This window comes from Mytilus californianus, unplaced genomic scaffold, assembly GCF_021869535.1.
Source record: "Mytilus californianus isolate M0D057914Y unplaced genomic scaffold, xbMytCali1.0.p SCAF_20, whole genome shotgun sequence".
NCBI classification, from domain to species: domain Eukaryota; kingdom Metazoa; phylum Mollusca; class Bivalvia; order Mytilida; family Mytilidae; genus Mytilus; species Mytilus californianus.
This window is the reverse complement of record NW_026262669.1, coordinates 6894881-6921955: the sequence shown is the minus strand read 5'-3', so window position 1 is coordinate 6921955 and position 27075 is coordinate 6894881. Positions and strand designations below refer to the sequence as shown.

The following is a 27075-nucleotide window of genomic DNA, read 5'->3' as shown; positions in this document are numbered from 1 at the left end:
ATGCGACCCAAGTTAAAACAAATTGATGAAGTCGTCTCCATAAGAAAATACCTGTTTAGATAATTAAAATAAAATATAACTTGTTTAGGTAACCACTGGCTGATTAAAATGTTGACTTCATCCTGCTCATAATTAACATCAAATAATTTACAAGTACTTAACAATATTTGTACGGTGAAGGAAAATAAAGAATTTATTAAATGAAATAATTTTGAAGGAAAGTGTAGTAATTGCATATATTTAATTTTAGACCACATGACAATGATGACAAAGAAGATGAAGAGCAGCATCCTTTAAATAAATTGGGGTAAGTCGTGATACTTAAATGCAATTAATAAATATCTGGTATTGGGGAAATGATTTAAACCTTTTAATAAAGAAGCACTTTGAAGTGTAGATTGATTAAAGTGTGTTCTTTAAAACAATGGTCACTTTATTTATGTTTTAAAAGAATGTAAAGACTTTTTTTTTAAAACTCATCACTGTTTCTGTAACCTTTGTTTACATTGACATTTAAAATTATTCTCTTGAGAGTAACTTTTCTAAAAAATTACCTCTTTAGGTAATTAAACAAATATATGACTTGTTTAGGGCACCCTTGGCTGATAAAAATGTTGACTTGATCATGTGTTGATTGAGGTCCTCGTAGTAAATTTTATTATGAGAGTTTCAGTCAAATCAGTGAACATGAATTTGACAGCTAGTGCCCCAGTTGAAACATATTTTATTTGTTTGATATACAAAAGGGATGCGACCCAAGTTAAAATAAACTTATGAAGTTGTCTCCCAAAAAATACCTGTTTAGGTAATTAAAAAAAAATATAACTTGTTTAGGTAATCACTGGCTGATTAAAATGTTGACTTCATCCTGCTCATAGTTAACATCAAATAATTAACAAGTACTTAACAGTAGTTGTACAGTGAAGGAAAATAAAGAATTTATTAAATGACTACATTTTGAAGGAAAGTGTAGTAATTGCATATATTTAATTTTAGACCACATGACAATGATGACAAAGAAGATGAAGAGCAGCATCCTTTAAATGAATCGGGGTAAGTTGTGATACTTAAATGCAATTAATAAATATCTGGTATTAAGGAAATGATTTAAACCTTTTAAGAAAGAAGCACATTTAAAAATTACCTGTTTAGGTAATTAGAAAAATATATAACTTGTTTAGGTAACCCTTGGCTGATGAAAATGTTGACTTGATAATGTGTTGATCGAGGTACTCCTAGTAAATTTTATTATGAGAGTTTCAGTCAAATCGGTGAACATGAATTTGACAGCTAGTGCCCCAGTTTAAACATATTTTATTTGTTTGATATACAAAAGGGATGCGACCCAAGTTAAAATAAACTTATGAAGTTGTCTCCCAAAAAATACCTGTTTAGGTAATTAAAAAAAAAATATAACTTGTTTAGGTAATCACTGGCTGATTAAAATGTTGACTTCATCCTGCTCATAGTTAACATCAAATAATTTACAAGTACTTAACAATATTTGTACGGTGAAGGAAAGTAAAGAATTTATTAAATGACTTCATTTTGAAGGAAAGTGTAGTAATTGCATATATTTAATTTTAGACCACATGACAATGATGATAAAGAAGATGAAGAGCAGCATCCTTTAAATGAATCGGGGTAAGTCGTGATACTTAAATGCAATTAATAAATATCTGGTATTGGGGAAATGTTTTAAACCTTTTAATAAAGAAGCACTTTGAAGTGTAGATTGATTAAAGGTTGTCTTCAAAACAATGGTCACTTTATTTATGTTTTAAAAGAATGTAAAGACTTTTTTTTAAAACTCATCACTGTTTCTGTAACCTTTGTTTCAATTGAAATTTAAAATTATAATCTTGAGAGTAACTTTTCTACAAAATTACCTGTTTAGGTAATTAAACAAATATTTGACTTGTTTGGGGCACCCTTGGCTGATTAAAATGTTGACTTGGTCATGTGTTGATCGAGGTCCTCGTAGTAAATTTTATTATGAGAGTTTCAGTTAAATCGGTGAACATACATTTGACAGCTAGTGCCCAAGTTTAAACATATTTTATTTGTTTAATATACAAATTAAAAGGGATGAGACCCAAGTTAAAACAAACTTATGAAGTCGTCTCCCAAAAAGTACCTGTTTAGGTAATTGAACAAAAAAAAAACTTGTTTAGGTAACCACTGGCTGATTAAAATGTTGACTTCATCCTACTCATAGTTTACATCAAATAATTAACAAGTACTTAACAATATTTGTACGGTGAAGGAAAGTAAAGAATTTATTAAATGACTTCATTTTGAAGGAAAGTGTAGTAATTGCATATATTTAATTTTAGACCACATGACAATGATGGCAAAGAAGATGAAGAGCAGCATCCTTTAAAGGAATCAGGGTAAGTTGTGATACTTAAATGCAATTAATAAATATCTGGTATTGGGGAAATGATTTAAACCTTTTAAGAAAGAAGCACATTTAAAAATTACCTGTTTAGGTAATTAGAAAAATATATAACTTGTTTAGGTAACCCTTGGCTGATGAAAAATGTTGACTTGATCATGTGTTGATCGAGGTACTCCTAGTAAATTTTATTATGAGAGTTTCAGTCAAATCGGTGAACATGAATTTGACAGCTAGTGCCCCAGTTTAAACATATTTTATTTGTTTGATATACAAAAGGGATGCGACCCAAGTTAAAATAAACTTATGAAGTTGTCTCCCAAAAAATACCTGTTTAGGTAATTAAAAAAAAATATAACTTGTTTAGGTAATCACTGGCTGATTAAAATGTTGACTTCATCCTGCTCATAGTTAACATCAAATAATTTACAAGTACTTAACAATATTTGTACGGTGAAGGAAAGTAAAGAATTTATTAAATGACTTCATTTTGAAGGAAAGTGTAGTAATTGCATATATTTAATTTTAGACCACATGACAATGATGATAAAGAAGATGAAGAGCAGCATCCTTTAAATGAATCGGGGTAAGTCGTGATACTTAAATGCAATTAATAAATATCTGGTATTGGGGAAATGATTTAAACCTTTTAATAAAGAAGCACTTTGAAGTGTAGATTGATTAAAGGTTGTCTTCAAAACAATGGTCACTTTATTTATGTTTTAAAAGAATGTAAAGACTTTTTTTTAAAACTCATCACTGTTTCTGTAACCTTTGTTTCCATTGAAATTTAAAATTATTCTCTTGAGAGTAACTTTTCTAAAAAATTACCTGTTTAGGTAATTAAACAAGTATATGACTTGTTTAGGGCACCCTTGGCAGATAAAAATGTTGACTTGATCATGTGTTGATTGAGGTCCTCGTAGTAAATTTTATTATGAGAGTTTCAGTCAAATCAGTGAACATGAATTTGACAGCTAGTGCCCCAGTTGAAACATATTTTATTTGTTTGATTAACAAAAGGGATGCGACCCAAGTTAAAATAAACTTATGAAGTTGTCTCCCAAAAAATACCTGTTTAGGTAATTAAAAAAAAATATAACTTGTTTAGGTAATCACTGGCTGATTAAAATGTTGACTTCATCCTGCTCATAGTTAACATCAAATAATTAACAAGTACTTAACAGTATTTGTACAGTGAAGGAAAATAAAGAATTTATTAAATGACTACATTTTGAAGGAAAGTGTAGTAATTGCATATATTTAATTTTAGACCACATGACAATGATGACAAAGAAGATGAAGAGCAGCATCCTTTAAATGAATCGGGGTAAGTCGTGATACTTAAATGCAATTAATACATATCTGGTATTGGGGAAATGATTTAAACCTTTTAAGAAAGAAGCACATTTAAAAATTACCTGTTTAGGTAATTAGAAAAATATATAACTTGTTTAGGTAACCCTTGGCTGATGAAAAATGTTGACTTGATCATGTGTTGATCGAGGTACTCCTAGTAAATTTTATTATGAGAGTTTCAGTCAAATCGGTGAACATGAATTTGACAGCTAGTGCCCCAGTTTAAACATATTTTATTTGTTTGATATACAAAAGGGATGCGACCCAAGTTAAAATAAACTTATGAAGTTGTCTCCCAAAAAATACCTGTTTAGGTAATTAAAAAAAAATATAACTTGTTTAGGTAATCACTGGCTGATTAAAATGTTGACTTCATCCTGCTCATAGTTAACATCAAATAATTTACAAGTACTTAACAATATTTGTACGGTGAAGGAAAGTAAAGAATTTATTAAATGACTTCATTCTGAAGGAAAGTGTAGTAATTGCATATATTTAATTTTAGACCACATCACAATGATGATAAAGAAGATGAAGAGCAGCATCCTTTAAATGAATCGGGATAAGTCGTGATACTTAAATGCAATTAATAAATATCTGGTATTGGGGAAATGATTTAAACCTTTTAATAAAGAAGCACTTTGAAGTGTAGATTGATTAAAGGTTGTCTTCAAAACAATGGTCACTTTATTTATGTTTTAAAAGAATGTAAAGACTTTTTTTTTAAAACTCATCACTGTTTCTGTAACCTTTGTTTCCATTGAAATTTAAAATTATTCTCTTGAGAGTAACTTTTCTAAAAAAAATACCTGTTTAGGTAATTAAACAAATATATGACTTGTTTAGGGCACCCTTGGCTGATAAAAAAGTTGACTTGATCATGTGTTGATTGAGGTCCTCGTAGTAAATTTTATTATGAGAGTTTCAGTCAAATCAGTGAACATGAATTTGACAGCTAGTGCCCCAGTTGAAACATATTTTATTTGTTTGATATACAAAAGGGATGCGACCCAAGTTAAAATAAACTTATGAAGTTGTCTCCCAAAAAATACCTGTTTAGGTAATTAAAAAAAAAATATAACTTGTTTAGGTAATCACTGGCTGATTAAAATGTTGACTTCATCCTGCTCATAGTTAACATCAAATAATTTACAAGTACTTAACAATATTTGTACGGTGAAGGAAAGTAAAGAATTTATTAAATGACTTCATTCTGAAGGAAAGTGTAGTAATTGCATATATTTAATTTTAGACCACATGACAATGATGACAAAGAAGATGAAGAGCAGCATCCTTTAAAGGAATCGGGGTGAGTTGTGATACTTAAATGCAATTAATAAATATCTGGTATTGGGGAAATGATTTAAACCTTTTAATAAAGAAGCACTTTGAAGTGTAGATTGATTAAAGGTTGTCTTCAAAACAATGGTCACTTTATTTATGTTTTAAAAGAATGTAAAGACTTTTTTTTTAAAACTCATCACTGTTTCTGTAACCTTTGTTTCCATTGAAATTTAAAATTATTCTCTTGAGAGTAACTTTTCTAAAAAATTACCTGTTTAGGTAATTAAACAAATATATGACTTGTTTAGGGCACCCTTGGCTGATTAAAATGTTGACTTGATCATGTGTTGATCGAGGTCCTCGTAGTAAATTTTATTATGAGAGTTTGAGTTAAATCGGTGAACATACATTTGACAGCTAGTGCCCAAGTTTAAACATATTTTATTTGTTTAATATACAAATTAAAAGGGATGAGACCCAAGTTAAAACAAACTTATGAAGTCGTCTCCCAAAAAGTACCTGTTTAGGTAATTGAAAAAAAATAAAACTTGTTTAGGTAACCACTGGCTGATTAAAATGTTAACTTCATCCTACTCATAGTTAACATCAAATAATTTACAAGTACTTAACAATATTTGTACGGTGAAGGAAAGTAAAGAATTTATTAAATGACTTCATTTTGAAGGAAAGTGGGGTAATTGCATATATTTGATTTTAGACCACATGACAATGATGGCAAAGAAGATGAAGAGCAGCATCCTTTAAAGGAATCAGGGTTAGTTGTGATACTTAAATGCAATTAATAAATATCTGGTATTGGGGAAATGATTTAAACCTTTTAAGAAAGAAGCACATTTAAAAATTACCTGTTTAGGTAATTAGAAAAATATATAACTTGTTTAGGTAACCCTTGGCTGATGAAAAATGTTGACTTGATCATGTGTTGATCGAGGTACTCCTAGTAAATTTTATTATGAGAGTTTCAGTCAAATCGGTGAACATGAATTTGACAGCTAGTGCCCCAGTTTAAACATATTTTATTTGTTTGATATACAAAAGGGATGCGACCCAAGTTAAAATAAACTGATGAAGTTGTCTCCCAAAAAATACCTGTTTAGGTAATTAAAAAAAAATATAACTTGTTTAGGTAATCACTGGCTGATTAAAATGTTGACTTCATCCTGCTCATAGTTAACATCAAATAATTTACAAGTACTTAACAATATTTGTACGGTGAAGGAAAGTAAAGAATTTATTAAATGACTTCATTTTGAAGGAAAGTGTAGTAATTGCATATATTTAATTTTAGACCACATGACAATGATGATAAAGAAGATGAAGAGCAGCATCCTTTAAATGAATCGGGGTAAGTCGTGATACTTAAATGCAATTAATAAATATCTGGTATTGGGGAAATGATTTAAACCTTTTAATAAAGAAGCACTTTGAAGTGTAGATTGATTAAAGGTTGTCTTCAAAACAATGGTCACTTTATTTCTGTTTTAAAAGAATGTAAAGACTTTTTTTTTAAACTCATCACTGTTTCTGTAACCTTTGTTTCCATTGAAATTTAAAATTATTCTCTTGAGAGTAACTTTTCTAAAAAATTACCTGTTTAGGTAATTAAACAAATATATGACTTGTTTAGGGCACCCTTGGCAGATAAAAATGTTGACTTGATCATGTGTTGATTGAGGTCCTCGTAGTAAATTTTATTATGAGAGTTTCAGTCAAATCAGTGAACATGAATTTGACAGCTAGTGCCCCAGTTGAAACATATTTTATTTGTTTGATTAACAAAAGGGATGCGACCCAAGTTAAAATAAACTTATGAAGTTGTCTCCCAAAAAATACCTGTTTAGGTAATTAAAAAAAAATATAACTTGTTTAGGTAATCACTGGCTGATTAAAATGTTGACTTCATCCTGCTCATAGTTAACATCAAATAATTAACAAATACTTAACAGTAGTTGTACAGTGAAGGAAAATAAAGAATTTATTAAATGACTACATTTTGAAGGAAAGCGTAGTAATTGCATATATTTAATTTTAGACCACATGACAATGATGACAAAGAAGATGAAGAGCAGCATCCTTTAAATGAATCGGGGTAAGTCGTGATACTTAAATGCTATTAATAAATATCTGGTATTGGGTAATTGATTTAAACCTTTTAAGAAAGAAGCACATTTAAAAGTTACCTGTTTAGGTAATTAGAAAAATATATAACTTGTTTAGGTAACCCTTGGCTGATTGAAATGTTGACTTGATCATGTGTTGATCGAGGTCCTCATAGTAAATTTTATTATGAGAGTTTCAGTTAAATCGGTGAACATACATTTGACAGCTAGTGCCCAAGTTTAAACATATTTTATTTGTTTAATATACAAATAAAAATGGATGAGACTTAAGTTAAAACAAACTTATGAAGTCGTCTCCCAAAAAGTACCTGTTTAGGTAATTAAAAAAAAAAAAAAACTTGTTTAGGTAACCACTGGCTGATTAAAATGTTGACTTCATCCTACTCATAGTTAACATCAAATGATTTACAAGTACTTAACAATATTTGTACGGTGAAGGAAAGTAAAGAATTTATTAAATGACTTCATTTTGAAGGAAAGTGGAGTAATTGCATATATTAAATTTTAGACCACATGACAATAATGGCAAAGAAGATGAAGAGCAGCATCCTTTAAAGGAATCGGGGTAAGTTGTGATCCTTAAATGCAATTAATAAATATCTGGTATTGGGGAAATGATTTAAACCTTTTAAGAAAGAAGCACATTTAAAAATTACCTGTTTAGGTAATTAGAAAAATATATAACTTGTTTAGGTAACCCTTGGCTGATGCAAAATGTTGACTTTATCATGTGTTGATCGAGGTACTCCTAGTAAATTTTATTATGAGAGTTTCAGTCAAATCGTTGAACATACATTTGACAGCTAGTGCCCCATTTTAAACATATTTTTATTTGTTTAATATACAAAAGGGATGCGACCCAAGTTAAAACAAACTTATGAAGTCGTCTCCCAAAAAATACTTGTTTAGGTAATTACAATAAAATATAACTTGTTTAGGTAACCACTGGCTGATTAAAATGTTGACTTCATCCTGCTCATAGTTAACATCAAATAATTTACAAGTACTTAACAATATTTGTACGGTGAAGGAAAATAAAGAATTTATTAAATGACTACATTTTGAAGGAAAGTTGAGTAATTGCATATATTTAATTTTAGACCACATGACAATGATGACAAGGAAGATGAAGAGCAGCATCCTTTAAATGAATCGGGGTAAGTCGTGATACTTAAATGCTATTAATAAATATCTGGTATTGGGTAATTGATTTAAACCTTTTAAGAAAGAAGCACATTTAAAAATTACCTGTTTAGGTAATTAGAAAAATATATAACTTGTTTAGGTAACCCTTGGCTGATTGAAATGTTGACTTGATCATGTGTTGATCGAGGTCCTCATAGTAAATTTTATTATGAGAGTTTCAGTTAAATCGGTGAACATACATTTGACAGCTAGTGCCCAAGTTTAAACATATTTTATTTGTTTAATATACAAATAAAAATGGATGAGACTTAAGTTAAAACAAACTTATGAAGTCGTCTCCCAAAAAGTACCTGTTTAGGTAATTAAAAAAAAAAAAAAAACTTGTTTAGGTAACCACTGGTTGATTAAAATGTTGACTTCATCCTACTCATAGTTAACATCAAATGATTTACAAGTACTTAACAATATTTGTACGGTGAAGGAAAGTAAAGAATTTATTAAATGACTTCATTTTGAAGGAAAGTGGAGTAATTGCATATATTAAATTTTAGACCACATGACAATGATGGCAAAGAAGATGAAGAGCAGCATCCTTTAAAGGAATCGGGGTAAGTTGTGATCCTTAAATGCAATTAAGGTAGAGACGGACGGGTATCACATGACCTATTATAGCACGTGCATTTTGCGTAATTAAAATCGGTTCCGATTCTTTTTTTACGCAATCGGTAGACAAGGTAAACAAAGAAAATGGCAGACGACTGCGACCGCCTTCGTGTTCGCGGTCGGTTTATTAAGAACGACAGATTCAAAAAATCTAAAAGGATGAACACTTTGAACGAGAGAGATAAAGTTACTCAATGGGGAGACCATGATTACGGTACGAGGGGAGAATTGCCATTAGAACCGACAATGATTCAAGAGACACCGGTATCAGTTGAGAACATAGCCTCCAATGTTACTGTTTCAACTGATATCGGACACAGTAAAAACATCTTATGGAATGAAGGCAGGAGGGTTGTTGAGTTGGAAGTGCTAGCGGAACAACTCTTCTGCAACAGATGCAACACCCCACTCTTTCTGAAGGATATAGTAGGTGAAATGAGGTAAACAATAATTTTTAGCACCCCTTCATTTTTTACAAACTATCAAAACCATGTGAAGTTTGTAGGAATATGATTGCAATTCACTTTAAAATATGTCCTGCTGGCAGATATCTTTACAATTTTTCTCTCAATCCAAACCCTTGTAGGAAATCATTACTAACAGGACAGCGATTGTTTCTTTGCCTATTATACATTTTAGCTCACTATGCGATATGGGTTTTACTCATTTTTGTAGGCCCTGACTCACCGATAGTTGTTAAATTCTGTGTCATTTGGTCTCTTGTTGAGATTTGTTTAGAGAGTTGTCTCATTGGAAATCATACCACATCTTATATATATTGAATTTTGTTTCTTTTCCCTTCCCCTTATATAATGCAACCTACACAAGAAAAATGTCCCTACTCAAAAAGTTTTGTTTTGACATTCTGAATAGAAATACAAAATGTAGTTGTTTTCTTTCAAGTCTCTTGATAAATAATAAAAAATATAAATTTCATGACATTTTTGTAAATTTCCTTTCATAAATGTTAAATAAGATATTTTTCCTACATGAACCTTCAGGTACATTTTTGTACATGTACCTACCCAGTACTTACCCACTATATAAAATTTGGGTCTAAAAAGGGGAAACAACATATATTTTAAGTTTGGCCTCACGATAAAACAAAATGATATCAGCTACCTTTCAGTATATTAAATTTTTATCTTACAGGTACGGCTTAGGAAGTCTTTTGGAGGTGGTATGTCAGATATGCTCTGGTATGAAACTGGTATCTACAGGCAAGCGGAATGAAAAAGGAGCATTTGATATCAACTCAAAAGTTGCTCTTGGTATGTGCAAAAAGCTTTATTGTAAGAAAAAAAGTAGGAAAGTTAGATTACTGTAAATTCAGAAATTATTGCGATGTTTTTATTATTGCGAAAAATGCGACAGGGTTATAATCGCAATAATTTAAACTCGCATTTTAAAACTTTGTACATGAATTAAACAGGATTTTTCACAATATCGCAAAAATTAAAATCGCATTTTAGTCTAAAATGACAAAATCGCAATAATAAATGCACGCAATAATTTCTGAATTTACAGTATTAATTCTATTTTATTTATCATTCTGACACGTTTAATGTTTTTTAAAGTAGTTTCTTTCAAACTCATGACATGGGTATGGGGTGTTCAAATTTGTGTACTATGTAGTGTAATTTATTATTTACAGTGTTGCTTACACCAAGGATTGCTAATATGTCTATGGCTTACAGCGTAGCTATTACAAATCACTGCAGGGGATGTATATATTGTTCTTTCTAATTTAAAACTTGCCTAAGTAAACTAAGAAAAAGATTTTCTCATTTCCTGGGATGAAAATTTTTATTCTATTTTTTTATAACACTATTTTGAATTAAGAGGGTTTTAAGCATCATTCAGAAAAGAAAAAAAAATCTTATCTTTATACCCACACTAGTTGGTAAACAGCAAAGCAATAATTTATTAAAGATGGCCTTAAATTGATTTAAGTAAGCTAGGAAGTTATAATTTCTATGTATTTCTGCTTGAATATTAAAAATGTCATAATGAACTTTGACATTGAATTTTGTGAGCTCACTAGGTTGTAGCTTTATCAATTGTCACCTGAGCTCTATTATTGAATTGTAATTAATTTAATTGATAAAGATATATATATATGCAGTATGTAGGTGGTAAAAATTGATAATCATAGTAAATCATAATGATTTCAGCAATGATGCACTCTGGAATGGGTCCTGATCATGTTGTGAATTTTCTCAGCACATGTAACATACCCCCACCTGATCCCAAGACACTGAAAAAGAAGGAGAAATGTATAGCATTGTCACTTATGGATGAGGCATCTGATTCCTGTAAAACTGCTAGTGCAGAAGAAAAAGCTATTTCCCCAAGTGATGAATTAGAATGCAGTTTTGATGCTGGCTGGCAAACAAGAGGCTCTGGTTGGCAATATAACAGTAACACAGGTATCATGTCAACATCAGTAATATTATAGAAATAAAAGTGGAGGAGTTTATTGATGTGTGCTCACTAGGTTACCGAATTGCATATAAACTGAATCAAGTCAGAAGGACTTTATGTAAAAATTAAAATATGCATGTTAGTCTTTAATTCTGTCAGGTTTACACATCAATAAACTCGTCCAAAATAACTATTTAGGTTCCAACTATGAAAATCATAGGTACATTTAGGTTTACCCTTGTCCCTCTGTATATCTGTCCTTTCCTCCCAATTTTAGTTAAGTTTTTATGTTTAAGTCCATATCTCACCTACTGTACATGGTAGACCAATGATATTTGATCAATAGGTATACCATATGAATAACTAGTAGTACTGCACATTGGGGTTCACTAAAAAGTAGGCCATTCTACCCTACAGTAATGTGTTGAGTATAAAAAAGAAGATGTGGTATGATTCATAATGATTGCCAATGAGACAACTCTCCACAAGAGACCAAATGACACAGAAATTAACAACTATAGGTCACTGTACAGCCTTCAACAATGAGTAAAGTCCATACCGCATTGTCAGCTATTGAGGGCCCAGAAAGGACAATGTAAAACAATTCAAACAAGAAAACTAATGGCCTAATTAAAGGTCCATTTCTCAGCTACTATTTTATTTCAATGAAATTTGGTAATAAGGTAGATTGTGATATTGGAACAGATACCTGACATTGGAATTTTTAGGTTTATTTGTAACTTATGGCTAAACAGCAAAAAAAGCTAAGCAAAACTCACATTTACATCTGTGTCATATAGATAAACCTTTTAAGTTATATTTGCAAACATTATCCTTTTTTTTCTATTTTGAATATAATTATCAGAAACTGTTTTTGACCTTTTCTTATGTGACTAAAAAGGACACGGACTTCGTATATTTCAGGAAATTCCAGTCTAGTTGGTGTAAAGACAGGGAAAATTCTAGACTATGATATAAGAACTAAACTTTGCAGTATATGCCAGCATCATTTGGGAAGAAAGGAAACAATTCCAAATCATCAATGCAACAGTAATTGGCAAGGTACACAAACAACAATTTTTTAAAACGTTTTTTTTCCAGCAAAATCCAAAGATTTAAGGTTAATCCAGCCTTCTGTGAAAACGTCACCATATCCACAATCTGTTTTAGTTTATGCAAATTAGTTATCCAGACAACAATAAGAATATCACAAGTTGTAACTATAGCTAGCACATACATTTGTAACAAATAATTTTTTATAGCAATCTTTCCGAATGGAGGTTGCCCTATAGTGACCAGTCTGTCCGTCTGTAACAAGTTGTGTCCCCTCTATATCTAGAAAATCATTATGATTTCATACTTGGGTTTCAGTTGACAACCCATGTCCTATGGTGAAGATTGTGTCTGCTCTATATCTTCAGAACCATTATGATTTCAAAGTTTATACTTAACATGTATATTAACCAACACCAGAGGGTGTGTCTTTATGTATGTACAACTTCCTAGGTCAAAGGTCAAGGTAAAAAAACTTTGGTTCTGTTGACAATCACATGACCATAATGGTAAAGATACAAACAAATTTCCACACATTATTCACAGCGAGACCCACAGAGATGGCTTCCATCTCAATGAGTCTAGTTTTAATTATTACAGTTACAAAAACATAACTTTTTGTTTTGGTCCTTGAAAAAAGGACAATGATATTTGGTTTATGATTGCATAGTCATAACACCGCCTTATGGCTATACACTTACAAATCAAGTATGTGTGTTGTGTACCACCATGACCTTTAAATTACCTTATTCTTAGACTACAATGTCAAATAATTTAGTTTTTGTCGAGCCTGCGACTTTTGTCGCAGAAAGCTCGACATAGGGATAGTGATCCGGCGGCGGTGGCGTTAGCTAACTTCTTAAAAGCTTTATATTTTAGAAGGTGGAAGGTCTGGATGCTTCATACTTTGTATATGGATGCCTTATGTTACGAAGTTTCCGTCAGTCACATGTCCAATGTCCTTGACCTCATTTTCATGGTTGACTACTTGAAAAAAAAGTTAAGATTTTTTGTAATGTTAGATTCTCTCTTATTATAAGTAATATGATAACTATATTTGGTATGTGCGTACCTTGCAAGATCCTCATGCCCGTCAGCCAGTTTTCACTTGACCTCGACCTCATTTCATGGATCAGTAAACAAGGTTAAGTTTTGGTGGTCAAGTCCATAGCTCAGATACTATAAGCAATAGGTCTAGTATATTCGGTGTATGGAAGGACTGTAAGGTGTACATGTCCAACTGGCAGGTGTCATCTGACCTTGACCTCATTTTCATGGTTCAGTGGTTTTAGTTAAGTTTTTGTGTTTTGGTCTGTTTTTCTTATACTGTATGCCATAGGTCTACTATATTTGGTGTATGGAATGATTGTAAGGTGTACATGTCTAGCGGGCAGGTGTCATCTGACCTTGACCTCATTTTCATGGTCAGTGGTCAAAGTTAAGTTTTTTGAGTTTTGGTCTTTTTTTCTAATACTATATGCAATAGTTCAACTATATTTGGTGTATGGAAATATTTTATGATCTATTTGGCAGTCACGCAGGTTTTATTTGACCTTGACCTCATTTTCAAGGTTCATTGCTCAGTGTTAAGTTTTTGTGTTTTGGTCTGTTTTTCTTAAACTATAAGCAATAGGTCAACTATATTTGTTGTATGGAAGAACTGTTAGCTGTACATGCCTGCCTAGCATGGTTCATCTGACCTTGACCTCATTTTCATGGTTCATTGGTCAATGTTTAGTTTACTTGGTTAATGTTAAGTTTATGTGACAGTTGTAATAAAGCTTTATATTTAGGACTATCAACATAATATCAATGATTAGTAAAGAAGGCGAGACATTTCAGTGTGTGCACTCTTGTGTTAGTTATAAGAAGGGAGATGAAATATGTTTCAGTCATCCAAAACAGTTCTCACGTAATTAATTGTATTAATTACAATGTCCTTTTTTGTTACAGGGTCAAGTAAAGGCATGGAGCCTGACATGGCTTTATCCATGGTTACAAGGATGGACGACAGAGGGTGCACAGTTGGCATTATTCACGCAGATAATGACTCTACAACAACATCAAGGCTGAAGCAAAAATTTGAAAAAATTAAAAAAAGAGACGACAAGAACCATGTCAAGAAAAATCTGTCGAAACAACTGTATGCAGCAGCAAATAAGTACAGAGAGCTGAAGGGGAAAGGAGTTATTCCTTACATACTTAAATGCTATATGTATGCTATAAGTTCAAAACAGTCAAAGGAGGATGAACTTTGTGAAAGATTAGACAGTATAGTTCCACACCTCTTTGGAGACCATTCAGGCTGTTCTGGGGATTGGTGCACATATTCCAAGCAACCATCAACATACAGGTTTGAATTTTTTTAAATTTGAAGGATGTTATACATATATATGAACGTTTTTTTTATATTTTTATTATGAGTGATATATGCCAGAACAAAAGTTAAGTTTGGGAGCTGTTATTGCTATTTTAAATGCTGACAACCAGTTTTGTCATATAAATGCAGAAAAAAAACAATATACAATAAAACAAGTACATCCTCTCATTCTATAAAACAAACAAAAACAAAAGGTTTTTCTCCAGGTAAATACAATTATAGGATCATTAGTACCAAAATAATTTACAGACAATAAAAAGACTTGTAATGGTTAATTGAAGAACATTTTTTCCTGGAATTGAACAATAATTGTGTTGTATTTGAATACTTGCCAATGGACTATTCCATCTGTGCTGTTACTATCACCAAATGAGTTTTTCGGGTGACTAAAAAATGTAAGATAAAACCATCAGCAAATATTCAAATACAACACAGTTATTGTTATGCACAAGTCTTATTTTCTCAATAAATTTTTATGCCCCATTTATGGGCATTATGTTTTCTGGTCTGTCTGTGCGTCCATTTGTCCATATGTCGGTTCGTTCGTCCGTCCGTTCGGCTGTCCCGCTTCAGGTTAAAGTTTTTGGTTGAGGTAGTTTTTGATGAAGTTGAAGTCCAATCAACTTGAAACTTAGTACACATGTTCCCTATGATATGATCCTTCTAATTTTAATGCCAAATTAGAGATTTTGTCCCATTTTCACGGTCCACTGAACATAGAAAATGATAGTGCGGATGGGGCATCCATGTACTTGGGACACATTCTTGTTGTTTTTATATTTTGGAAATGTCATCTGGCACAGCGCAAAAAATTTCATCCAACAGGTACATCATCAGTTTTACCCCCTGAAGATATGTGATGTTGTCCAATCAAAATCCTTGTTATAAAAAAAAACGCATTACAATACATAATGAATAACACAGTTCAGCCTCTTTAGGAATATTCAAGCAAGCTATTTAACTAAATGGACAGGTAAATAAAATTGTACAGTATAGATCAATTTGAAACATTCCCATAAATCAACATTCATATAATGTATGACATTTCAACTATTTTCTTTGATATCATTTCAGATATAAACATCTCCCAAAAGGTGAACCATTGACAAATGAGAACCTGCGTAAGCAGTTAGAGACAGTGACAGAAAATTACAAGAAAAGATCAAGCCAACTTGTAGATTTAGGCGTGAAATACCAAAAGCTGATGTTCAAAATTATAAGCAACAAACATTAGTTCAAAAGTTTCTGGAGATTGTTTATGATGCTCATAATTCTGAGGAGGATGTAAGAAGTTTATACAAACTGTTCCATCTTAAACTGAAACAGACATGTTCTGCAAAGGATTTATTTCCGTTTAATTATTTGTCAATTGTAGAGGGTTTTTCTAGTGTCATTGTTAAAAAAGTTATTTCAAAAGACACTGCAAGGAAACTTTCCTGCACAGGTCTCAGCCTCCATCACTTGGAGCTTGCTTACAAAAGAAACAATGAAGAAGGCGTAAAATCCATCATGCAGGAACATGGTTTGAAAGGGAAAACGGCAAATGTGTTCAAGAAGTTTTTTTCTGAAAAAGAGGAATAGACTGTATATGTGGTTAAAGACTGAAAATTTGATATTTATATGCTATAATTCAGTAGAAAAATTGGTTCTGCCTATCTAAAAATCTAACCCTTTGAAACAACCCTTGCTAAAAGTTGATTATGAATAAATTGAAGTTTTTACTAAAATTTGAGTAACCAAAGAGTACTTACACTTCAAATATATAAGAATTAGGGATCTGTTATAAAATTGCAGCATCCTTTAGTAATTACTCTGTATGTACATCTGTCACAGTTTCCTATTTTGTACAATAACCCAAGTTTGCCTCGACAGATACGCAACAATAAGTATCACATGACATATAAATATTTTCCAATTAGTCAATATTGGTGGATAACTTTCTGAAGCCTGAAGGATTATTTCTCTTACAGATTTTTATTTTGATTGACAAATTTTTCAACAGATTTTTATGAACTTTTATACAAAAGTAGGTGCTTATTTCACAATACAAGTCAACTGAATATTAATAAAGGGGAGATAACTTCACTTCATTTACATGAACCAACATAAGAAGCATTAGGCTAGGCCATAAATCAGAAATGAGGGGACTCATAAGGTTGAATAAAAGTAACAATATAGTAATGTATCAGTTCCAAAGTTTTACCATCTTGCCCATCCCTACCCCACCCCTTTTTCCACATTTTTCTAAGATTTGTTGTAGCAATCTGATCTAAGGGCAAGACTATTGCTTTATATAAAGTTTTTTTAATGGAATATTTTTCAGAGATTGCAGTTTTCATGAAATTGGACAAACGTTTCAGTGAGTCCCTTGGAAACTGAATCTGCCCCATATTTATTTTTTATTTTTGAGAATATATACTTTTGCAAGTTTAATCCACATTCTCATCCTGGATATGTATTGTAAATTGATGTTATATTATCATGCTTCTTATATGATTTGCATATTAGGGAATACTTTGATATAATTGGTCAAGAGGACCTCGGGTAGTTGTTCTTGAAATTGTTTATTTTTCAATAGACGATGTTGACCGAACTTCTTTTTGTAATCAATGAGGCGATAGTAACACAATCCGACTCAATGTTAAAACTATTTATTTTCACTTTGCATTAATCTTTAAATTGAATACAAACACAAAAAATTCATTTGAATGAAAATAAGACTTTTTGTAGTTTATTTTTTTATCAGATAACAAATTACACGGAGTACATATTTTTGCGTTAACCAACAAATAAATTCATACGCCTGGCCAATTCAATGACACACATATACTACATGTATTGACGTATGATGATGATAACGAGTGTGGAAAAATAATTTTTTTGGTAAAAAATTAAAGAATAATATGATTAAACACTTTTTTAAAGGAATTTATTGGTGTATAAACTGGACCAAGTCACTCGCAAATATATTTTCAGAGATTGTAGTTTTCATGAAATTGGACAAATTAAACGTTTCAGTGAGTCCCTTGGAAACTGAATCTGCCCCATATTTATTTTTTTGTTTTTGAGAATATACACTTTTGCAAGTGTCATCCACATTCTCATTCTGGATATTTTTTGTAAATTGATGTTATATTATCATAATGTTTTGATAATTACAGTGGTTTGTTTTATATCATTGAGACATGGTCCATCTAGATAAAAATCAATTGGTGTCTGTAAAATGTCTGCTCTTGAGTTTTGTTTACATTTATGAATGTGGATGGTAATTACATAAAAAAAAATGATGTAAAAATAAAATTTATTTTACATATATATATATATTCTTTTTTGCTGCATCATTATAATCATGAACAGTGATTAATGAGTATGTTGATTTTTACACTTCCAAGACTTTCACAACAATCATTCAGATCAAACATCACACTATTCAGTCTATGTAGATATAGGAAGATGTGGTATGAGTGCCAATGAGACAACTCTCCATCCAAGTTACAATTTATAAAAGTAAACCATTATAGGTCAAGGTACGGCCTTCAACACGGAGCATTGGCTCACACCGAACAGCAAGCTATAAAGGGCCCCAAAAATTACTAGTGTAAAACCATTCAAACGGGAAAACCAACGGTCTAATCTATATAAAAACGAGAAATGAGAAACATGTATGAACTACATAAACAGACGACAACTACTGTACATCAGATTCCTGACTTAGGACAGGTGTAAACATTTGCAGCGGGACTGTTTAGGAACGTCTGTATTGAAAAATGTACAGGAAAAATGTCGTTTTATTTTAAGGTTAATTGAAAGGACAAAATAATATTACAAAGACATGGATGCTGCAAAACCAATGCTCATTTAAGAAATAATCCCACCTTTAGTTAAGAGAGTTAAAAAAATAAGTGAAAAATTTTGATATTTTTCATGAAATATGCATAAAAGGGAGTGTGACAGGGTGTCATTCTACCCCCGTAACTTTTTATTTTCCCTGGAAACATATCTTTATTTTTTTATGACTTGTAGCATGGATATAAAGTATTTTATATACCAATTTAAAAAAAAAATTCATTGACACAATTTTTTTTTTTTTTACTTTTAAAATATTTTTTTAGCAAAATTTTACACAAGACGGCAACAGGCATATTACAAAAAAGGGTAGCCATTTTGAAAAAAATATTTTTTTTTTTTTAAATATTATGTCTAAAATATTTCAAAATATTAATTTATCATATTGTTCTGAGAAAAAGTAAAAAAAAATATATATGCCATTTTTGGCAGGTACCTTTATAGCTTAAAAATGGCCAAAAAATGACATTTTTAGGACTGCAAAGGGAGGTAACTTTTTCAAAGAATATTTCTAAAAATAGCCTGGAAACCTATTCTCAAATTTTGATATTTTGTTAGGTACACCCCAATGAACAATATATGGGAAATTTAAGAAAGTTCATTGGCTAGATTTTTTTGGCCTACAGTGTCCTTCTCTACCTTAATAAATATCTGGTATTGGGGAAATAATTTAAACCTTTTAAGAAAGAAGCACATTTAAAAATTACCTGTTTGGGTAATTAGAAAAATATATAACTTGTTTAGGTAACCCTTGGCTGATGAAAAATGTTGACTTGATCATGTGTTGATCGAGGTACTCCTAGTAAATTTTATTATGAGAGTTTCAGTCAAATCGGTGAACATACATTTGACAGCTAGTGCCCCAGTTTAAACATATTTTATTTGTTTAATATACAAAAGGGATGCGACCCAAGTTAAGACAAACTTATGAAGTCGTCTCCCAAAAAATACCTGTTTAGGTAATTAAAATAAAATATAACTTGTTTAGGTAACCACTTGCTGATTAAAATGTTGACTTCATCCTGCTCATAGTTAACATCAAATAATTTACAAGTACTTAACAATATTTGTACGGTGAAGGAAAATAAAGAATTTATTAAATGACTACATTTTGAAGGAAAGTTGAGTAATTGCATATATTTAATTTTAGACCACATGACAATGATAACAAAGAAGATGAAGAGCAGCATCCTTTAAATGAATCAGGGTAAGTTGTGATACTTAAATGCAATTAATAAATATCTGATATTCGGGAAATGATTTCAACCTTTTAAGAAAGAAGCACATTTAAAAATTACCTGTTTAGGTAATTAGAAAAATAGATTACTTGTTTAGGTAACCCTTGGCTGATTAAAGTGTTGACTTGATCATGGATTGATCGAGGTCCTCGTAGTAAATTTTACTATGAGAGTTTCAGTTAAATCGGTGAACATACATTTGACAGCTAGTGCCTCAGTTTAAACATATTTTATTTGTTTAATATACAAATTAAAAGGGATGAGACCCAAGTTAAAACAAACTTATGAAGTCGTCTCCCAAAAAATACCTGTTTAGGTAATTAAAAAAAAATATAACTTGTTTAGGTAATCACTGGCTGATTAAAATGTTGACTTCATCCTGCTCATAGTTAACATCAAATAATTTACAAGTACTTAACAGTATTTGTACAGTGAAGGAAAATAAAGAATTTATTAAATGACTACATTTTGAAGGAAAGTGTAGTAATTGCATATATTTAATTTTAGACCACATGACAATGATGACAAAGAAGATGAAGAACAGCATCCTTTAAAGGAATCGGGGTAAGTTGTGATACTTAAATGCAATTAATAAATATCTGGTATTGGGGAAATGATTTAAACCTTTTAATAAAGAAGCACTTTGAAGTGTAGATTGATTAAAGGTTGTCTTCAAAACAATGGTCACTTTATTTATGTTTTAAAAGAATGTAAAGACTTTTTTTTTAAAACTCATCACTGTTTCTGTAACCTTTGTTTCCATTGAAATTTAAAATTATTCTCTTGAGAGTAACTTTTCTAAAAAATTACCTGTTTAGGTAATTACACAAATATATGACTTGTGTAGGGCACCCTTGGCTGATTAAAATGTTGACTTGATCATGTGTTGATCGAGGTCCTCGTAGTAAATTTTATTATGAGAGTTTCAGTTAAATCGGTGAACATACATTTGACAGCTAGTGCCCAAGTTTAAACATATTGTATTTGTTTAATATACAAATTAAAAGGGATGAGACCCAAGTTAAAACAAACTTATGAAGTCGTCTCCCAAAAAGTACCTGTTTAGGTAATTGAAAAAAAATAAAACTTGTTTAGGTAACCACTGGCTGATTAAAATGTTGACTTCATCCTACTCATAGTTAACATCAAATAATTTACAAGTACTTAACAATATTTGTACGGTGAAGGAAAGTAAAGAATTTATTAAATGACTTCATTTTGAAGGAAAGTGTAGTAATTGCATATATTTAATTTTAGACCACATGACAATGATGATAAAGAAGATGAAGAGCAGCATCCTTTAAATGAATCGGGGTAAGTCGTGATACTTAAATGCAATTAATAAATATCTGGTATTGGGGAAATGATTTAAACCTTTTAAGAAAGAAGCACATTTAAAAATTACCTGTTTAGGTAATTAGAAAAATATATAACTTGTTTAGGTAACCCTTGGCTGATGAAAAATGTTGACTTGATCATGTGTTGATCGAGGTACTCCTAGTAAATTTTATTATGAGAGTTTCAGTCAAATCGGTGAACATGAATTTGACAGCTAGTGCCCCAGTTTAAACATATTTTATTTGTTTGATATACAAAAGGGATGCGACCCAAGTTAAAATAAACTGATGAAGTTGTCTCCCAAAAAATACATGTTTAGGTAATTAAAAAAAAATATAACTTGGTTAGGTAATCACTGGCTGATTAAAATGTTGACTTCATCCTGCTCATAGTTAACATCAAATAATTTACAAGTACTTAACAATATTTGTACGGTGAAGGAAAGTAAAGAATTTATTAAATGACTTCATTTTGAAGGAAAGTGTAGTAATTGCATATATTTAATTTTAGACCACATGACAATGATGATAAAGAAGATGAAGAGCAGCATCCTTTAAATGAATCGGGATAAGTCGTGATACTTAAATGCAATTAATAAATATCTGGTATTGGGGAAATGATTTAAACCTTTTAATAAAGAAGCACTTTGAAGTGTAAATTGATTAAAGGTTGTCTTCAAAACAATGGTCACTTTATTTATGTTTTAAAAGAATGTAAAGACTTTTTTTTTAAAACTCATCACTGTTTCTGTAACCTTTGTTTCCATTGAATTTTAAAATTATTCTCTTGAGAGTAACTTTTCTAAAAAATTACCTGTTTAGGTAATTAAACAAATATATGACTTGTTTAGGGCACCCTTGGCTGATAAAAATGTTGACTTGATCATGTGTTGATTGAGGTCCTCGTAGTAAATTTTATTATGAGAGTTTCAGTCAAATCGTTGAACATACATTTGACAGCTAGTGCCCCAGTTTAAACATATTTTATTTGTTTAATATACAAAAGGGATGCGACCCAAGTTAAAACAAACTTATGAAGTTGTCTCCCAAAAAATACCTGTTTAGGTAATTAAAATAAAAGATAACTTGTTTAGGTAACCACTGGCTGATTAAAATGTTGACTTCATCCTGCTCATAGTTAACATCAAATAATTTACAAGTACTTAACAATATTTGTACGGTGAAGGAAAATAAAGAATTTATTAAATGACTACATTTTGAAGAAAAGTTGAGTAATTGCATATATTTAATTTTAGACCACATGACAATGATGACAAAGAAGATAAAGAGCAGCATCCTTTAAATGAATCGGGGTAAGTCGTGATACTTAAATGCTATTAATAAATATCTGGTATTGGGTAATTGATTTAAACCTTTTAAGAAAGAAGCACATTTAAAAATTACCTGTTTAGGTAATTAGAAAAATATATAACTTGTTTAGGTAACCCTTGGCTGATTAAAATGTTGACTTGATCATGTGTTGATCGAGGTCCTCATAGTAAATTTTATTATGAGAGTTTCAGTTAAATCGGTGAACATACATTTGACAGCTAGTGCCCAAGTTTAAACATATTTTATTTGTTTAATATACAAATAAAAATGGATGAGACTTAAGTTAAAACAAACTTATGAAGTCGTCTCCCAAAAAGTACCTGTTTAGGTAATTAAAAAAAAAAAAAAAAACTTGTTTAGGTAACCACTGCCTGATTAAAATGTTGACTTCATCCTACTCATAGTTAACATCAAATAATTTACAAGTACTAAACAATATTTGTACGGTGAAGGAAAATAAAGAATTTATTAAATGACTTCATTTTGAAGGAAAGTGGAGTAATTGCATATATTTAATTTTAGACCACATGACAATGATGGCAAAGAAGATGAAGAGCAGCATCCTTTAAAGGAATCGGGGTAAGTTGTGATACTTAAATGCAATTAATAAATATCTGGTATTGGGGAAATGATCTAAACCTTTTTAAGAAAGAAGCACATTTAAAAATTACCTGTTTAGGTAATTAGAAAAATATATAACTTGTTTAGGTAACCCTTGGCTGATGAAAAATGTTGACTTGATCATGTGTTGATCGAGGTACTCCTAGTAAATTTTATTATGAGAGTTTCAGTCAAATCGTTGAACATACATTTGACAGCTAGTGCCCCAGTTTAAACATATTTTATTTGTTTAATATACAAAAGGGATGCGACCCAAGTTAAAACAAACTTATGAAGTTGTCTCCCAAAAAATACCTGTTTAGGTAATTAAAATAAAAGATAACTTGTTTAGGTAACCACTGGCTGATTAAAATGTTGACTTCATCCTGCTCATAGTTAACATCAAATAATTTACAAGTACTTAACAATATTTGTACGGTGAAGGAAAATAAAGAATTTATTAAATGACTACATTTTGAAGGAAAGTTGAGTAATTGCATATATTTAATTTTAGACCACATGACAATGATAACAAAGAAGATGAAGAGCAGCATCCTTTAAATGAATCAGGGTAAGTTGTGATACTTAAATGCAATTAATAAATATCTGGTATTCGGGAAATGATTTAAACCGTTTAAGAAAGAAGCACATTTAAAAATTACCTGTTTAGGTAATTAGAAAAAATATATTACTTGTTTAGGTAACCCTTGGCTGATTAAAGTGTTGACTTGATCATGTGTTGATCGAGGTCCTCGTAGTAAATTTTATTATGAGAGTTTCAGTTAAATCGGTGAACATACATTTGACAGCTAGTGCCCCAGTTTAAACATATTTTATTTGTTTAATATACAAATTAAAAGGGATGAGACCCAAGTTAAAACAGACTTATGAAGTCGTCTCCCAAAAAATACCTGTTTAGGTAATTAAAAAAAAAAAACTTGTTTAGGTAACCACTGGCTGATTAAAATGTTGACTTCATCCTACTCATAGTTAACATCAAATAATTTACAAGTACTTAACAATATTTGTACGGTGAAGGAAAATACAGAATTTATTAAATGACTTCATTTTGAAGGAAAGTGGAGTAATTGCATATATTTAATTTTAGACCACATGACAATGATGACAAAGAAGATGAAGAGCAGCATCCTTTAAAGGAATCGAGGTAATTCGTGATACTTAAATGCAATTAATAAATATCTGGTATTGGGGAAATGATTTAAACCTTTTAAGAAAGAAGCACATTTAAAAATTACCTGTTAGGGTAATTAGAAAAATATATAACTTGTTTAGGTAACCCTTGGCTGATGAAAAATGTTGACTTGATCATGTGTTGATCGAGGTACTCCTAGTAAATTTTATTATGAGAGTTTCAGTTAAATCGGTGAACATACATTTGACAGCCAGTGCCCCAGTTTAAACATATTTTATTTGTTTAATATACAAAAGGGATGCGACCCAAGTTAAAACAAACTTATGAAGTCGTCTCCCAAAAAATACCTGTTTAGGTAATTAAAATAAAATATAACTTGTTTAGGTAACCACTGGCTGATTAAAATATTAACTTCATCCTGCTCGTAGTTAACATCAAATAATTTACAAGTACTTAACAATATTTGTACGGTGAAGGAAAATAAAGAATTCATTAAATGACTACATTTTGAAGGAAAGTGGAGTAATTGCATATATTTAATTTTAGACCACATGACAATGATAACAAAGAAGATGAAGAGCAGCATCCTTTAAATGAATCAGGGTAAGTTGTGATACTTTAATGCAATTAATAAATATCTGGTATTCGGGAAATGATATAAACCTTTTAAGAAAGAAGCACATTTAAAAATTACCTGTTTAGGTAATTAGAAAAATATATAACTTGTTTAGGTAACCCTTGGCTGATGAAAAATGTTGACTTGATCATGTGTTGATCGAGGTACTCCTAGTAAATTTTATTATGAGAGTTTCAGTCAAATCGGTGAACATACATTTGACAGCTAGTGCCCCAGTTTAAACATATTTTATTTGTTTAACATACAAAAGGGATGCGACCCAAGTTAAAACAAACTGATGAAGTCATCTCCCAAAAAATAACTGTTTAGGTAATTAGAATAAAATATAACTTGTTTAGGTAACCACTGGCTGATTAAAATATTGACTTCATCCTGCTCATAGTTAACATCAAATAATTAACAAGTACTTAACAACATTTGTACGGTAAAGGAAAATAAAGAATTTGTTAAATAACTTCATTTTGAAGGAAAGTTGAGTAATTGCTTATATTTAATTTTAGACCACATGACAATGATGACAAAGAAAATGAAGAGCAGCATCCTTTAATGAATCAGGGTAAGTCGTGATACTTAAATGCAATTAATAAATATCTGGTATTGGGGAAATGATTTAAACCTTTTAAGAAAGAAGCACACTGATGTGTAGATTGATTAAAGGTTGTCTTCAAAACAATGGTCTCTTTATTTATGTTTTAGAAGAATGTAAAGACTCTTTTTTTTTTAAAACTCATCACTGTTTCTGTAACCTTTGTTTCAATTGAAATTTAATATTATTATCTTGAGAGTAACTTTTCTTAAAAATTACCTGTTTAGGTAATTAAAAAAATGTATAACTTGTTTAGGTAACCACTGGCTGATAAAATGCAATTAATCAAATCAATACTAATTAATCAATATCTGGTATTGAGAGATGAAAGTGAAGATTAAGATCAATCTTTAAATAAATCTGATTGACAAGAAAAAGAGCATTACTTAAAAAGTAACTTTTAAAATTACCTATATAAGTTATGTTAAAAATGGACTTAGAATGTAACGTATATCAGTTATTATTCTTATTATCCTTTGTTTGTATCTTACAATTTACAAATAAAAGTTGATATTGATCATTTAATAAAAGTTGAAACGGCATACATATGTATTAAATGTGGAATCCAGATTGAACTGAGCTTTAACATAACAGCTTGCAACAGAAAACTGATACCAGTATATGTTCAATGCTTCTGTTATTTGTTCACCTTTATTTGTATAGTAGAAAGGTTGCTGGCAGGATAAAATGCTTTTAGTACAATACTACAAGTTAATACTTATTTTTTATAGACCAGAATGTCAAAAGAAACTATTTGAAGATGAGGACATGGTTATAGATGATAGGTTTGTAAATCAATAAAACAGTAATGACCATTTTTTTGATATAGCGGTTGTCTTTGTTATCTTAATCCAAATTTTCATTTATTATTTTTCCTTAAATCAGGCTGTTTATTTTCTTGCTTGAATTGATTTTTAGCTCACCTTTCCCTGAATGGAAATGTGAGCTCTTGCCATTACTTGGCGTTTGTCGTCATGGTCCGTCATCTGGTGTAAACTATTTCAAAGATCTTCTCTTCTGAAACAACTCAACCAATTCAAACCAAACTTAAGCTGAAGGATCTAGAGGGTATCTTTAAAGTTTATGATTTCTTTTCTGTTAAGTCCAAAACTATGGCCACCATGGCAAAGATGTAAAAAGCAGTTTTAGGCTTATATCTCAAAAACTGCTAAAAATAAAGACCATGGCATGTATGGCTAAAATAGAACATAGAAGAAAATATGACAGATACATGTACAAACAACACTTAAATGGCATTTGTAAGTATATTTATATACATTGAAAAGCAAAAATAATCATTGATGAAAGATTTAAGCAAAAACCTACAGGCGAGAGATTCAGCATGTTCAGGCTCTTGAGAGCATTTTGTTTTTTATAAAGTTTACAAAATTATTGAGTTTATTCTTTTTTTTTTTTTAGTTTTCATGGCAGTTATGGTTATAATAGTGAAGATGAGATGAGTCCACTTTACCCTCTGGATAGTTCCTTGTTGAGGTAA

The 27075-nt window shown here is 30.7% G+C and overlaps 2 protein-coding genes across 2 annotated transcripts; both read left to right on the top strand.

Moving 5' to 3' along the window:
• LOC127731823 (ABC transporter F family member 4-like) lies at nucleotides 1–27075 on the top strand. Its single transcript, XM_052240663.1, has 23 exons — nucleotides 1–11; nucleotides 251–307; nucleotides 997–1053; nucleotides 1588–1644; nucleotides 2337–2393; nucleotides 2928–2984; nucleotides 3672–3728; nucleotides 5010–5066; nucleotides 6351–6407; nucleotides 7095–7151; nucleotides 7691–7747; nucleotides 8283–8339; nucleotides 8880–8936; nucleotides 19845–19901; nucleotides 20440–20496; nucleotides 21190–21246; nucleotides 22526–22582; nucleotides 23124–23180; nucleotides 23716–23772; nucleotides 24310–24366; nucleotides 24901–24957; nucleotides 26309–26362; nucleotides 26997–27075. Exons 1-23 carry the CDS (start codon nucleotides 1–3, stop codon nucleotides 27073–27075), a joined length of 1284 nt encoding a protein of 427 aa, XP_052096623.1.
• On the top strand, nucleotides 9187–16309 carry LOC127731611 (uncharacterized). Its single transcript, XM_052240395.1, has 6 exons — nucleotides 9187–9431; nucleotides 10144–10262; nucleotides 11166–11420; nucleotides 12340–12477; nucleotides 14422–14821; nucleotides 15923–16309. The coding sequence occupies exons 1-6, from the start codon at nucleotides 9238–9240 to the stop codon at nucleotides 16080–16082; spliced, it is 1266 nt and encodes a 421-aa protein (XP_052096355.1). The 5' UTR covers nucleotides 9187–9237; the 3' UTR covers nucleotides 16083–16309.